The sequence below is a fragment of the Gobio gobio genome (assembly GCF_949357685.1).
Source record: "Gobio gobio genome assembly, chromosome: 22".
Taxonomy (NCBI): Eukaryota; Metazoa; Chordata; class Actinopteri; order Cypriniformes; family Gobionidae; genus Gobio; species Gobio gobio.
The window spans coordinates 19858936-19873943 of NC_137118.1; the positions used below are offsets into that span (position 1 = coordinate 19858936).

At 39.0% G+C, this 15008-nt stretch overlaps 1 protein-coding gene and 1 long non-coding RNA gene across 3 annotated transcripts in view; both read left to right on the forward strand.

The window, feature by feature from the left end:
• The first annotated feature begins 5196 nt into the window (after positions 1-5196).
• LOC307119013 lies at positions 5197-7590 on the forward strand. Of its 2 annotated transcripts, XR_013815604.1 has the most exons (5): positions 5197-5266; positions 5549-5706; positions 6104-6159; positions 6270-6323; positions 7070-7590. It is a non-coding gene; the product is annotated as an uncharacterized lncRNA (long non-coding RNA). The 2 variants fall into 2 exon arrangements; XR_013815605.1 differs by lacking the exon at positions 6270-6323 and having other exon boundaries at positions 5202-5266.
• Positions 7591-8252: 662 nt separating this feature from the next.
• The window catches only part of ugcg (UDP-glucose ceramide glucosyltransferase), a 35932-nt gene continuing 29176 nt past the window's right edge, over positions 8253-15008 (forward strand). The window contains exon 1 of the mRNA XM_079805293.1: positions 8253-8449. Coding sequence (XP_079661419.1) covers positions 8352-8449 — 98 coding nt within the window. The 5' untranslated portion in view covers positions 8253-8351. The remainder of the gene's footprint in view (positions 8450-15008) is intronic.

Genomic DNA, 15008 nt, shown 5'->3' on the forward strand with positions numbered 1-15008 from the left:
ATTTACAAATTCACAGTAAAACCTAAGCCACCTAACCCAACTACAACAAGCCTAATATAACTCTTAATTACAATAATAACAGCAGTAGTCTGTATTCTTGGTATGCTACTAACCAGCTTCGAGCTTCAGCTCTTTTTTGAAATATGATCATATTCTCTGGCTAAATATTTTAGAACGCATCGTCTTAATGTTTCCATGGCGACGCGTCATGTTTCTCACATGACACACAGCAGCCGCAATAGCGCTGACAGCTCAGCTGTATCGGGTTTATTTCGTTTTTTTTTTTTATTCAAAATATTCACAAACTTCTTAACTGTGTCACGAACTATCTGATGTTCAAATGTGTGAGTGAATGTGTGTTAGTTGATCTATAAAGCGCAATGGGCGGCGCCATGTTAGTTTGCGCCTCAGAATTGGATCTGTCGGATTTACAACACTTGAGAGCATTCTCGTCTCACGAAATACATGAAAGTAAGTGACCAGTGAACTGGAAGAAGAACAGAGTAAACGCTATAGTTACTATATAATGTGCATGTATCTGATGTGAATAAAACATGTAACGTTAGTCAAATTATAATCGTCTGAAAGGATTGTCATAGCCGCTTTCATAGACATCAGGGTGTGTTTTTTGCTAGTAGCCTACTTATGAGCATTTAAATGTCTGAAACCTGAAATAAACATGATGTCGTTGAAAACACTGAATAGTTGTCATGAGTTGTGATGTGACCAGCGCTGAGCGTCTGTCTCTGGCTCAGCCAAAGCGCAAAAGCACGTTTGAATTTTGGCACCGAAATGAGGAACCGAAATCTGCGTTCTGATTCGGTCCGGTACATACCGGTTATATAAGTACCGGTGCCATATTGGAACCGGATTTCGGTACCCAACCCTAACGAAGAGTGTGCTTTTTCCATTACAGATGACTACTTTTCTAGGTGTGGTATGGGACCCAACAACGATGTAGATATGTTTTTCCCCTGCTTGTATCAAATTGATCCTGGCAGCCGTAAGCAAGATAAATCTAGGCCAGTCACTGACTGTGAAACTGTTTTAGAGGCTGTTGGGTCTGGTGGCATCTGCGTCCAACGTGATACCTTTTGGCCTGCTGTACATGAGACCTTTGCAGTGGAGGCTCAACACCAAGGGGATCTCCCCGAGGGACAACCTTTTCCACCTGATCAAGGTTACGTGCAAATGTCTTTTTACCTTGGTGATGTGGAAGAAGTCTTGGTTTTTGTCCCAAGGTCCGGTGTGGGGGGCAGCTTGTCGTTGCAGAATTCTTACGGCAGATGCGTTCCTCACGGGGAGCAATCCTAGAGGGTCGCTCAACACAAAGTCTGTGGAGGGGTCATCCTGGCACATAAATTGCCATGGAGATGATGGCTGTCTTAGTAGCTCTAAAACACTTCCTCCCAGATCTCAGTGGTTATCTTGTTTTTGTCCGGACAGACAACACATCGGTGGTCTGAGGGAACAGACATCATGTCGAGGCAGGGACTGAGGCCTGGAGACTCCACCCTGAGGTGGTGGAGTTAATCTAGAGAGAGTTCCGCTAGGCAGAAGTGGACCTATTTGCATCTCAATGCCATAGTGCAGAGGCCATGGCCGAGGCTGTGTCTGTATGCTTTCACCAGGCCGGCATCAGTGAACTCTTAGTAGCCCCCTTCTGGCCTACGCGAGTATGGTTCTTGGGCCTAATGTCTCTACTCGATGGCTCTCTGTGGGAGATTGCCGCCAGTAGGGATCTCCTGTTCCAGGCAGGGGGTGCAATCCTTCACCCCCACCCGGACTTGTGGAAACTGTGGGTTTGGTCCTGCGGGGGACCAACTCCTTAACGCTGGTCTCTCAACCATTCTTGTTGAGACCATTCTTAACTCTAGTCAAGTCAACCTTATTTATATAGCGCTTTTAACAATGGAGATTGTTTCAAAGCAGCTTTACAGTGTTAAACAGGAAAATAATGCAACATAATTTTATTCAGCCGTATAGCCATTCTGGAGAAAACGGTAATGTCATCAGTTCATTTCAATTATCATACAGTGACAGTGTGGGCTTTAGATCAGTAATTTAGTTTATATGGTTAATTTAGTTTAATAATTCGATTTATTTGGATATTTAGTTGAAAAATTTAGAAAAATTTAGTGTCCCCAACTCTAGAGCTCCCTTCACATAGAAACTATATGCCTTGAAATGGAGAGTTTTCACTTCATGGTTCAGAGGTCGTCGGTTGGACCCAGTTAACTGCCCGGTTGGTTCAATGCTGGAGTTCTTTCAAGGTAATTTTTCTGCAGGACTATCCCCCTCCACTCTGAAGGTGTATGTGGTGGCCATAGCTGCTTACTTTGCTCCTTTTGGTGGTGAGTCATTAAGGGAGAGACCCACTTGTGTCTCGTTTCCCATATGATGCTTGCTGAGGCCTGCAATCCATGCAAGGGTTCCAGCTTGGTATTTGGCCATAGGCTATTAAGTCAGTTGCAGAAAAATGTCTGACTCTAAAAACTGTGTTCCTTTTTGCTATCACATCTTTTAAGAGAATAGGATTCAGGCTCTGTCGGTTTCCCCTTCATGCTTAGAGTTTGCTTCCGGCATGGTTAAAGCCTTTTTGCCCCCTAGTCCGGGTTATGTGCCTAAGGTTCCAACCAATGTTGCACAATCTATAGTCTTGCAAGTATTTTGTCCTCCTTTTCAGACCAGGAGAAGCTAAACCTGTTGTGTCCAGTAAGAGCACTGGGCGCTTATGTCCATAGAGCTGCCATGTGAAGAAAATCTGATCAGTCTGTTTTGGGTCACCTAGGAAAGGTTATCCAGTGACCAAGCCGATAATGAGCAAGTCGATAGTCGAGGTTATCTCTCTTGCTTATGGGGCGTGTGGTCAGCCTTCACCTATGGCAGTTTGGCGGCACATTTGTGAGGTTTTACAACAACGGGGTCCCAGGTGCTCATGTCTTAGTTGTGCTCACCATAACTCACATTAGTCATGCACTTGTCAGTACGGTAGAGTGGGTATTTTCGTTGCCATAGCGTTGCTACCTCCGATGCAGCGCAAGTTCCCTCGAAGGAGAACATCTAATTTTAGAACTGTAATCATGGTTCCCTGAGAAGGGAACGAGACTCTGCGTCGCCCTGCCATACTTCTTGCATTCATGTGATTGACTTGCTTTGGCCAATCAGAAGCTGACATTGTTTGGTCCAGGTGGATTATATAGCTTCCTGGTTGTGACGCAACATGCTACGTGCGACTTCCCACCATGCCATTGATCTGATTTCACACATGCTTCAAAACACAATCACGTAGAGGCGTCCCCATAGCATCGCTACTTCTAAAGTAGCGTCTCACTGCCTTTTCAGTGAACCATGGTTACAGTCGTAACATGGGACGATTTTTTTCAGACATTTTTTCCCCTCAAAAAATAGAATGGATGTTATTTTTTTTAACTCTTGACATTTAAACAAACGGAGGTTTCTATCAATCTTTCATTATATTTCATGTTTATCGCTACTTCAAAATGAAGGTATAAAAATAAGAAAACTAGAGATTTTAAGCTTCCAAATGATATATAGTTTGTCAGTATGTTTTGACATTGAATATTGTTTTAAATACATATAAATGTCCCACCGGTGGGATGGATGGTGGGACAGTTAAAGGCCCACCGAAGTGCCTTGAAACACACAGCATTATTCAATGTGTTGACATAATTTCCACTGAAACAGGAAGACAGGGCGGGACATATCGAACAGCCCCTTCCTTTTAAAAAAAATAAAATCTCCTAATCTCCATATCGCTTTAAAATATGACACAAAACCAGACTTAATTTGCCTCAATGGAAAGCATATTTACATCGGAATCGTTCCCTATCCCCTATATAGTGTACTATGTGCCATTAACCATGAAGAAAGTGGCTGATAGTCGCCACTGCTTCAGCGTCTATTTATAATGTACGGGCAGCGCTTTAGATTATAGAGAGCTTTTGATTGGACAGAAGATCTGATGAGAGGCTGCACACAGAGAAAAGGGGTGTCAAAATTTTACCTTTAGGGGTACAACCGCTTGTGGCTGGGGCAGTACCCTTAAAAGGACATCTTTGTACCTTTTTTTTTTACCACAAAAAGGTTCATAGTAGTACGGTACGGTGTTTATTAGTACCTTAGAGTCTGCACTTTCATGATGTAACACCGCTTTGACTGTCGGGAAGAAGTATGCTGCGGAGCTCGCACCATTGCCAGTGCCATTGTAAGTCCACAAGACCGAAAATGCATATGAAGTGGTGTGTGGCATTTGGGACAGAGCCAAAATAATTCATCCATATTGGAAGAAGTGTGAGACTAAGTTTTGAATGCTTATATCTTTTAAATGTGAATTGTGTCATTGTTTAGGAGCACAGCTTATAAGATAACAGTAAGGCTAACATATTCGTACTAAAAGCTAAAAAACTTAAAAATTTGATTTCATGGGGCCTTTAGGGGAATCCTATAACTGTACTGTTTGGCGCAATCCCGTAGACTCCACCCACCGCGGCTGCAGTTACTCCACGCATTCAGTTCTGCCATTTGCCAACATAGGGACTTTTTTTTTCTTCAAGCGACAAGTCAAGTGACTTTTTGGACAAGTAATGTTCCTTTTAGCTGTCATGCGAGGTCTACAGCTCTCCCCCTGCAGTCACACCTCTCTGCAGTGAGTGGCTGAGAGGAGCAGCAGCACATTCCGTCGTTCGCACGACAGCTGACTAGAAGTGAATGAGCGAGCTACACATGAGTGCCACGGACCAATCACTTCTGCTTCTCCTAAAGAATTTAGTTTTACCGTTTTGGTTTCCATTATTCTCGTGTGGTCATCTTAATTACTCAGAGCTTTAGTTCATCAAGTTTTTGAATTCTCTGAATTCATATAATTTATTTAGAGACTGACTCCGTACATTGCACATATTCAAACACAATAAAGTAGGCTACACATATAAAACAAAATGCTGTCACTGTCTATCATAGCTACTCGTTTTGTTGTCTGACAGAAAATATGTAAATAAGAACAGCTTTATTGGACATAATACAGTGAGAAAACAGACATTAGGCAGAAGGCATGTGTCACGAATGTGCCAGCGACTTTTTGCAATAATAACCAACTGCAGAACCGCAGAACCCATATACGTCACTCACAACAGTCTGAGAGCAACAGCGCCATGCCACAGTGACGTCACTCACAACAGTCTGAGGACCGGAAGTGGGCGGAGTTAACGAAAACTAAACAATCGGCATGGCGGAAAAAGAGAATACGGTAAACAGTTGTTTTTGTGTTGTTGTTTTAATCTATCAAGTTTATTTGTGTTTTATTTTTGATCCATAGTTGTTGTATTAACACTTTATACAGCACGTGGCTCTAATCTTTTTTTAAACGAGCTTTACGATGTCTCGATCGCATCTGTTGATATGGTCTTGCTTTAAGTTACATATTTATTGTTTGTGATTTTACTTTGTTGTTGGCGCTGTATTTTTTATTTAATTACCTTTTCTGATACTGACCAATGTGTTTTATGTGGATTTTTTTTCGAATTTATAGAGGCACATTACGATTTGGAGAGGCTCAGCTTTACTTCATTTTCATCAATGCAAGACATTCTGCAACAGTTTTCACTGCCCAGTGTTTTTAAACTGACCAGATGGCACTAGTTGAATGCACACCTTCAAATTCACTTCAAAAAGCAGCTGTCCATGAAGGTATGAATGTTTTGAGTGGCAAGAAATAGTATTTATTTATTATCCCTTTAGAATTAGTTGGTTTTCTGCATGATTTGGTCAAAAATGTTATCTCATCTTCAAAGTTTCAAGTAGATATATTTATATATAAGCACAATGTGCTTAAGCTAACAAAATACAAACAATATTTCATGTGTCTGAATATGTCCTATTAAAATCAAATCAAATACACAACCAAACATGTGATATGAATTGCCAAATATAGATATTGTTCATTTGGATGACGTTCTGAAAGTTTCTTTTATATTCTGAATTTTCAGTAAGTGGTCATTTTTGCTTGAGAACAATGAAACTTGTCTCTCTTGTACAATTTTTATGGTTACATTATATATAATATTTCTGTTTGATTATGTTGCAGTAAATTGACAAGCAGACTTGACAGGCACAGGACAATGGAGGCTGATCAAAAACAAGGTTAGTTTTAAAAGGCTCTCATAAAGACATAAGCTACTTATACAGATAGTGTGTTGTTATATCTGTCACATCTTTTCCAGGAATAACTTAATAATGTTCTATTGTTTTAGACTGTTCCACAACAGTTGGTCGGCTCTATTGACTGTGGGATATTCATGTTAATAGTAAGACATTTTTTTAAAAATAAGAGCTTCTCTTCATTAGGATGAAAAACATGAGGGCTTTTCACACTTGAAATAGTAAACCCCGGGTATACAGAATCCTGGGTTATCTTGTTTCACACTGATCATCATTTACCTGAGATGAACAATTAATCCTGGGTATTCATACACTGCCGTTCCACACTGTACTGTACTAAGCCATAGGATAACATCCTTATTTGCAGTGTCACTGATTGGACGAACACTGCACACAATATGTTTACATAAATGCTCAAGCTTTGCATGTCCTCGTATTACAAGTTTATCCTGAATGGACATTTCAGACTATAAAATAATTAAAATGGTCTCTTCTTCACTGCAATTGTTGCGTTTTCTGTCAGCATTTGACGTTTTTCCTCTCCAACGGTGAATTTATTATTTATATAGAATGCACAGTGTTTCAGTGACTGTCCAAAGCACGTAAATATAAAAGTGTGAAATGTTACTTTACCCGGGGTTAAAAGTGTGTTTAGAACGACGATAAGCACAGTGTGAAAGCTTGCCTTTGATTTCTGTATACATTTTGAACTGAAAATGGTTAATTAATTTGATTTGTGACAGGGTATGATTTGTCACAAATATAGACATGAGGAAAATTGAATTTCAAAACTTTTTTACAAACTATTATACATGCTACATCCTTCAACACACGAGATTGTTAAAAAACTTCCAACATTTCATCCCATTTTTTGTACCCTTCTCTCATGAAGGAGCCACGGATGACAGAAGACCTCTGCACTGCAGGTGAACTACCAAACGTTTTCAGAGGTTTCGTGGAGGAGCCGTGCTTTCTGAAATTGAAAGAGGAAGACCAGGAAAAAGCCCTTCAACTTTCACAGGCTGAAATGGTTGACCAACAACTTGCCAAAGAGCCTTTAGTATTTTTTAAGTGTTTGGACTAAAGGAGTCTCAGAATTAATTGTATATTTATGGAGATTTCATTTGATTTAATTTGTCATGTACCTGCTGTGCAATAACTTTGAACCTAGTTCAATATATTCTCTTTGGTCTGATTGTGTATTTTTTTAAAGCAAACCCCAGCTAGTATATGATGCCTTTGGGGAAGTAAATAATTTGTGTGTTGTTTTAGGATTTGATTAATCTGAATCTGCTTGAATTATGCATTCCAGTGTAGAATTGTGTAATGTGTTTTATGTACTATGAAAAAAGGTTCATTCTGAAATGCTTGAGTAAAAAATATTTTGTCATATAAATAAATGTTCAAATGCTCAATCTTTGTTTTCATTTTTAGTGTTTTAAGCTTTATGTTCAATTGATCTAATATAATCTTTAAAGACATAATATAAATAGAAACTTTTTACTTTAAAAATCCTTAACAAAACGTTGCAATGGGGTTTATATATATATATAGGCTATATATATATATATATATATAAACTTACATTTTATATATATATATTAATTTACATTACATATATAACTTGCGTTATATATATATTCAATGTGTAATGTGTGTATTTTTATGATTTAACTATGTACTATTAATGGAAAGTGAGTATATCTATCTATCTATATCTCTCTACAATTAGAACGTATTAATAAAATACTTGACATTATTAACATGGTTTGAAACTTGGGTTTGAAACGCTCCAATGTATGATTGCTCCATGAGCATTGAGCAATGGATACGAAGATAAATCAGCTCCGCCCACTTCCGGCATGAGACCGTGGTGTGGTGCTGTTGCTCTCAGACTGTTGTGAGTGACGTATATGGTTCTGCGGTTCTGCAGTTGGTCGTGTCTCACTTTTTGGGCAGGTTTTAGCCATTTCCCTTTGAAAATAAAGTAGTTGGCAACACTGCACCCATTTGCCTGCGTCATCATGCTCCACCCATCTCTGCTATGCGCTGATTCCCTGCAGACCCGCCCACTCAGCTCAGCTCAGTGATCTGAATGTGTGTATGAGTGTGTGAGAGCTTCCAGCACAAGGGCCGAACACTGAGGTGTCAGCGCATCCGGACACAGGACAGCCATGGCCCTGCTCGATCTAGCCTTGCAAGGGTTCTCCATCTTCGGATTTCTCTTGTTTATCGTCCTCTGGCTCATGCACCTCGTGTCAATCATCTACGTGTAAGTGAATGCGGCATCATTGACTTGAAACGCGACGCACAGACTCGCTTCCGTTATATTCAACGACGCTGATCGCGAGCTTGCAGTGTAGACAGATTCGTTGATTGTAACGGGAGCGTTGTAGTCTGACGCGGCGCGGTGCAGATGGGGTGTAGTATGTGTCTGGCTAACAGGAACACGGGTTTCCTCTTCAGCGCCGCGTTATTTCCGCGTGAAAAGATGTATATCTAACCATTTTAATATTGTGGCTGGTGGGAGAAGAACTCATTTTAATAGCATGTCAATCATACACACATTAGCCTCTGGCTTGTCCTTCAATAATCTTGTTTCCTATCGCTAGCGATGGTCGTTAGCATAGCTACTGCGCACTGTCCGTGTTATTTTATTCGTTAATTTGAAGTCTCGTGGGGTTTAAATCATTAATGGGGTTCATTTCTCAAAGGTCTTTTATTAATTCTCAGTGGTGGGAGTCAAAGCTACTTCAGTTAGCCTCACCAGACAACCGGCTTGTATGGTTTAAATATAATGTATTTACATATTCAATGGTTTTGTTTAGGTAAGTCATGTTTTGAAAGCTTGTTGCTCACCAACGTTTGGTTTCCGTTGGTAAAAGGGTCAGTTTCCTGTAAAGTTAACCAATGCTGTTCATTATTCTTAACGTTTTGTCTAATAAAATAATTATCTACCCATCCCATATATATATATATATATATATATATAATAATGTGTATATATGTGTGTTTGAATAAAAAGACACATGCAAACAAATAAATACACTCATGAGAATTACATTCAAGTCAAGTGTGTCTGATCTTCTGACTGGTAGTGTATTTCATATGATAGTAAGGCTATTATGAAATGAACTTTGGTAAATAAGGAACTTTTGAGGCGGGAGTTTCCTCCACCTGCAACAATATGTCATGTGAGTTGGCTTTTTCTACTACAGAATACACATGGCTTTCGAAAACTAGACTTTGTGTGAGGAAAAAAAAACCCATTCTGATCCATGTCAGACTGATTATAGAGGCTTTTCTAGGATTGTGTCTTACAGGATAGTTTTTGGACATTTGCAAACTCCCAAATGATGTGTTCATATTCACCTCCCATGCAAAAATGGCTGGGGTTCGGGAGAAGGTTATCACGGTTCATACGACTCATTCAAACGAGTCTCGAGATGTCAGCTCCCTTTGTTTATGTTATATGAAATGCTCATGAAATACTGTAATATGTTCCAAGAAGGCAGCAGTTTAACCGCTCTGCTCATGAGGTTTTGTGTTGCTGTTGATTTTTACCTTTGAAAACGCTCAGTGGTTTTGATATCCAAGTCAAATCTTAGAACCCCAACCATCCTATGCAGGTTATAAGACATCATGCATGCACTCTTAAATGAGTGTGTTTTCATTAAAGCTTTGCAATGAAGAGCACTTTTGAAGTTGCTGGTATTTGACTGGATAGTGGATACATCCACGTTTTAAATGGATTCTGGCTAAAATCATGATGTTTTTAATGGGGGTCGTTATTGTCTGTCTTTAACCACATAATGCCTCACAGCTGGTCATGAGTCCACCACCACGAGTCATTCATGAGGTCATTCACATTGATCTGTTGTGAGGCCAGAATGAAAGGACTAAATTCCATGATCAGGTTGTACCCTAGGGTCAACGGCTTTCTTTGTAATAGAAAGTAGTTCACTTGTTGCTGCTCGGACCCTGATGGGTATCATTTAGTAAGGGTTGGCGCTATACCAATAGACACAATCAACCGGTAGAGATTTTGGACTATTGTCTCTATCGCAGTTACGGGACATACCCGTGCTGCGCTGTCACGAAAGCTTCTCATTTGCATACGGTTTTAAGCATTGCTGTTTAAAAACAAGTGACTTAGAAGTGCAAAAAGCATTGAAAGAGAACTCTTTTTGGTATATGTGCGATGTCTGAGAGATGGTCAAAATGACAGTCTTTGCGTCTATTCTTATAAACAGTCATTTATTAAGTGAACGTAAATAGTTGAGAGCGTATACGTAACAGTATATTAGGTCCGTGCATTTGATCTTAAAGTGACAGCAGCCTAATATACCTGCTGCCGACAACAATGGATAAAGAGAAACGGCTTCTAACTGAATCAGTTTTGTAACTTTAATAAGAATTAATTTATATTTATTTTACACAGTGAAGACTATTCAGTGTTTTTTGTTTAATTACTTTATACTATTTATGTAGCCTAGTATTTCTTATTTAGTGCTTGAATTTAGGGAGGTCTGTTTCATTTGTCTTTGTTCTATTGTAGCTTTGTCCTATTGCTTGTAAGTAGTTTCTTTGCTCTTATTTTATCGCTGACTGTTTACTGTGAGATTTTTTTTTTGTCTTAGGCTAGTATTCATTTTTTGTGATATTGATATTGGTGAGGGTGACAATTATAAAATTTCAATGGTGTACAAAAATATCATAACCTTATTTATTTAACTATATTGTGTTAGTTATAGTGAATAAAATGAAATAAAATGGTATTACTCTTACCAATAGTGCTAATATATCAATCACAATCATATTTGTTGAGCGTGTGAACGCAGTGGCTTATCAGAGGTACTAGACGTAAGTTAGTCAGAATCTGCTTAACATCACTGAAAACACATGAGGTTTGGAGATAACCAACGGACGAGACCAAATTTGGTACTGAGAACCACACATTTTTACTGGTATTGGTACAGACTACTGGAATATTGGTACCTTGACAACCCAACTCTAGAGATTTTATATATTTTTTAAATGTTTAAGGTAACTAAACGTCATTAGTGTTTAATAAATCATTACATACTGATTTATACATTTTAAAAACAAGTTGAAAATGGAATGTTTCACACAACTTAAATTAGTTTTAATGTAAAGTAAGCAAGCCAATTCGGTCGATTTACATTTGTTTTAAATGGCAAGAACAAATGGCTTCGATGATCCAGCATCTTTTTGCTCAATGTCGGAGATCAACATTGTTTCGATGCCGTGAGATTATGTGATGATTATATGCGCTGTTATCTGGGAAGGCTGCAAACATGCATACTTGATGCAGATCGGGCATTGACCGGAGATGAACTAGCTAGGCAGTCAGAAACATTTCTCTGTCAGCACAGAGAGATGTTTGAGCAGATTGTGTGCGTTTGCTCTCTTGCAAGCAAAAGTCTTGTTGCACTTGTGACTCTTGTGAAGTGTACCCACACTTTTGACGTTTTGTCTTTTGTCACTAAATAAGCGGGTGCTTTTGTTTTGTGTGATAGAGACAGACTTATTCTGGATAGTGAAAATGCGTCATTGACAAATGTCTTATCGCAAATTAGAGGTAATATTAGCAAGATGATGTTTTTGTAGCAATGGGAAATTTATTTTCTTAAAGTTGCCATGAAATCAAAATTGTTTTATGCTTTTTTAAATTCATGACCCATGTAATCTTGAATCAAAAATAACTTCCCCTTCAATCAAAATAACAGGTTTACCGCTGCAAGGGTGGGGCAACCTGTCACTCGCATGAGATTCACCAATAGCAAACCACAACCATCCCAACAATTCAATCAATTCCCTGTTTCTTTTCTTGTTCCGGAAGCCGTTTCACTTGGATACACTTCACAATATGGCGGAAAAGACTTATTGCAAACTACGTTTCTTTCTGACATTAATTTACCAAAACAAAACCAATAACATTGGCGCTTATTGATTCTCCTGCTGTCTTTTATAATTTTGCCCTGTGTCCCATTTAATACAGAGTTTCAGTACCCATCCCTAATGATGATATCTTTTCATAAGTGGTCAGGAGTCTGTTAGTATTTTCCTTTATGTAATTGGATTCATGCACCAGATTTACTTCTAAAATCACAAGGAATGTATTTCCATCCACATGGAACGTCCACAGAAATGAAATGGGGTACATTTTAATCAAGGAGAAAAGTTATAACACATTAACATTCTATTATATTGTTTATCTGGTTGGGTAATTCTTCAACGTCAGCGCCAGACAGACGTTAGGGTGAAGAAATACAGGTTCAGTGATGTAATTGAGTATGTTCGAGAACTGAGATGACACCGAGTTTCAGTAGTCAGGTGTGGGGATCGTGTGAGACTCGTTCTGTGGCAACCTCGCCCAAGTGGAATCCTCCTTGGATTAGTGATGCATTTCCTGATTCCTCAGCACCAGTGCTTCTCATGTGGTGTGTGACGTTTGACCCAGTGGGATAGGATCTGTTTAGTAAAATCTTTATGTAATCCTTTCCTCTTTGCATAAAGTGGGAAAGTTGTGCATGTCATGTGCACATAGGATTGCCACAAAGAGAAATTACTGATAGCTTCCTAGTATGGGTGTAACGGTACACAAAAATGTCGGTTCTGTACGTACCTCGGTTTTGAAGTCATGGTTCGATACTGTGGTTTACTGAACTAATTTGGTCTCTGTCTTTAAATTAATTCAATTATAATTCAAAGTTTAAGGATAATTTTGCTCATCTCTGTTAATGCTGAACTATATATGGAGCCCTTGCTTGCACATTACTATAATATTAAAGGTTAACAACAGAACACAAACTATTAGACTAAATTAAATTGCTTTTTTTTTTTTTTTTACGAACATGTAAACTGCACATATGGCTCCACAACAACAACCCATGTAAACAACTACATTTTTACTCCATTAATTAATTGTTGAAATATAATAATTTACACAGTGGTTTTCATTTTTAAAGTAATCAAGACATCACTAACAGGTTAAGTAAAATATACTGAATACATAGGCTAATATAGTGCATATATTTATCGAAAGAGTTCATTTCTCTAGGAAACTAACAAGCTGTGGACACTGCATGACTTGCCTGAGGTAAATGTAATGCTACGTAACACATTGTTTACTAGCTGTTTTATTGATGTCTTTCTGCCATTGAATAACTGAGCGATTACACGAGATCTGATACGTTTCAGTAAGTTGTACTGTATCTTTCAACATACCTTCAGGTGTTCATTCCTGTTTATTCTGTAACTACCGATGGATCTTTCACCTGCGCTCTGCGCTTGTCGCTTTTAACTGAGGCGCCTATACAGTGTTCTGTCATGCCATATTAAAGTGCGTCAAAACAATTTTTTTTTTAAATTTTATGATAAAATGGACAGAATTTGAAAGATGACACTTTGTTTCTTATCAAAGTAAAAAAGTAAAACGCGGAGCTTATTGCGATTAATGGTGGTTAGGCTACAACGCTGTATTCGTCATACACATAAGACGGCAACCGTACATTTACTGGACGCATATGTGTACTGTTACACCCCTAATTACTATTTAATCAAATGTCGTCAAGGAAGAAAAATTAGTTTTGTGACACAAGGTAAAATAAGGTCAACCTTAACAGTGGGCCGGGGAAGTTGGGGGCAGGGGGGCGTTCGATACGCATTGAGAGTACCGCGGTACGTACCGTTGGTGGTGTATTGCGGTTTTTCGGTTCGGTTTGAATATTGTTACACCCCTACTTCCTAACTAAGGGCTGTATCCGAAATCGTCCCCTATACTCTCAAATAGGGCATTATTTGAGGGGACAGACATTTGTGGTGGTGTTCGAAACGACAGTGGACGTTATCGAGTGCACTCATTTTATCCCACATTGCACCGCAATAACGAGTGTACAGCCGATGTACACTCAACAGCTGTCTGAATTCACTCACTCATTTTCATTCACTCCTTCAAGTGAACTCTATTAGTGGACTAATGTAGGGAATAGGGATTGAGGGTTTAGGGGGCAATTTTGCATTTAGCCATGGTTTTACCAGATTTTCATTTATCGACTCAAGACCAGCCCATGGCATAGTAGCTATGAGTCTTTTGAATAAAATTTGGAAATTTTGGATGAAATTTTCAATAGTCTAGTCTATTTGTCTATTCAATAGTGATATATGAAGCACAGCTCACACAGAAGACGCTTTCAAAGCAGCTTTCAAAGAGGCAAATCAGTTGTGAAGTCTCTGTGGGGAAATCTTTCGCGTTAACACAACATTGCTAAAAGGAAATAATGCTTTATTTTTAAAAGCGAGTTTCAGCCTTTGGGGCATGCGTGTACCATGAGTAATCAAAGGATATGAATTCCTAATGGTTCATTAAAATGTAGTCATTGTTATCTTAGGAATATGGTCTTTTTACTGGAGGTTTGGAGCACTGGGCCAGCCCAGTCGGCTGTGTTGCATTCCCATTCCACTAATGGTCTGAGGCAGTGAGATGAGGCCGTGTTGCCCCCCAATATTTAATAGAGCGTAAGAGAGGCCAACACCTCCAGCAGGAGCGTCTCACATGAACTATGAGGAAGAGCTGCTCGCAGAGCTTTTAGAAATTCCCTCAGTGATTCCCTCGTGTGCGGAGCTGAGTAAACGCATTACACATGCATGAATAAGAGGCCTTTCCTTTACTAATATATGTCATATGATTTTGTAGGTCATCAAGAAAGGGCTAGTAATGGTTTTCCCTTTTTTTTTAATGGTAAATGGGATCAGAAAATAATTCAAGGGGTCAAATTTAGGTAATGAACATTTTAGATAAGGGGTGT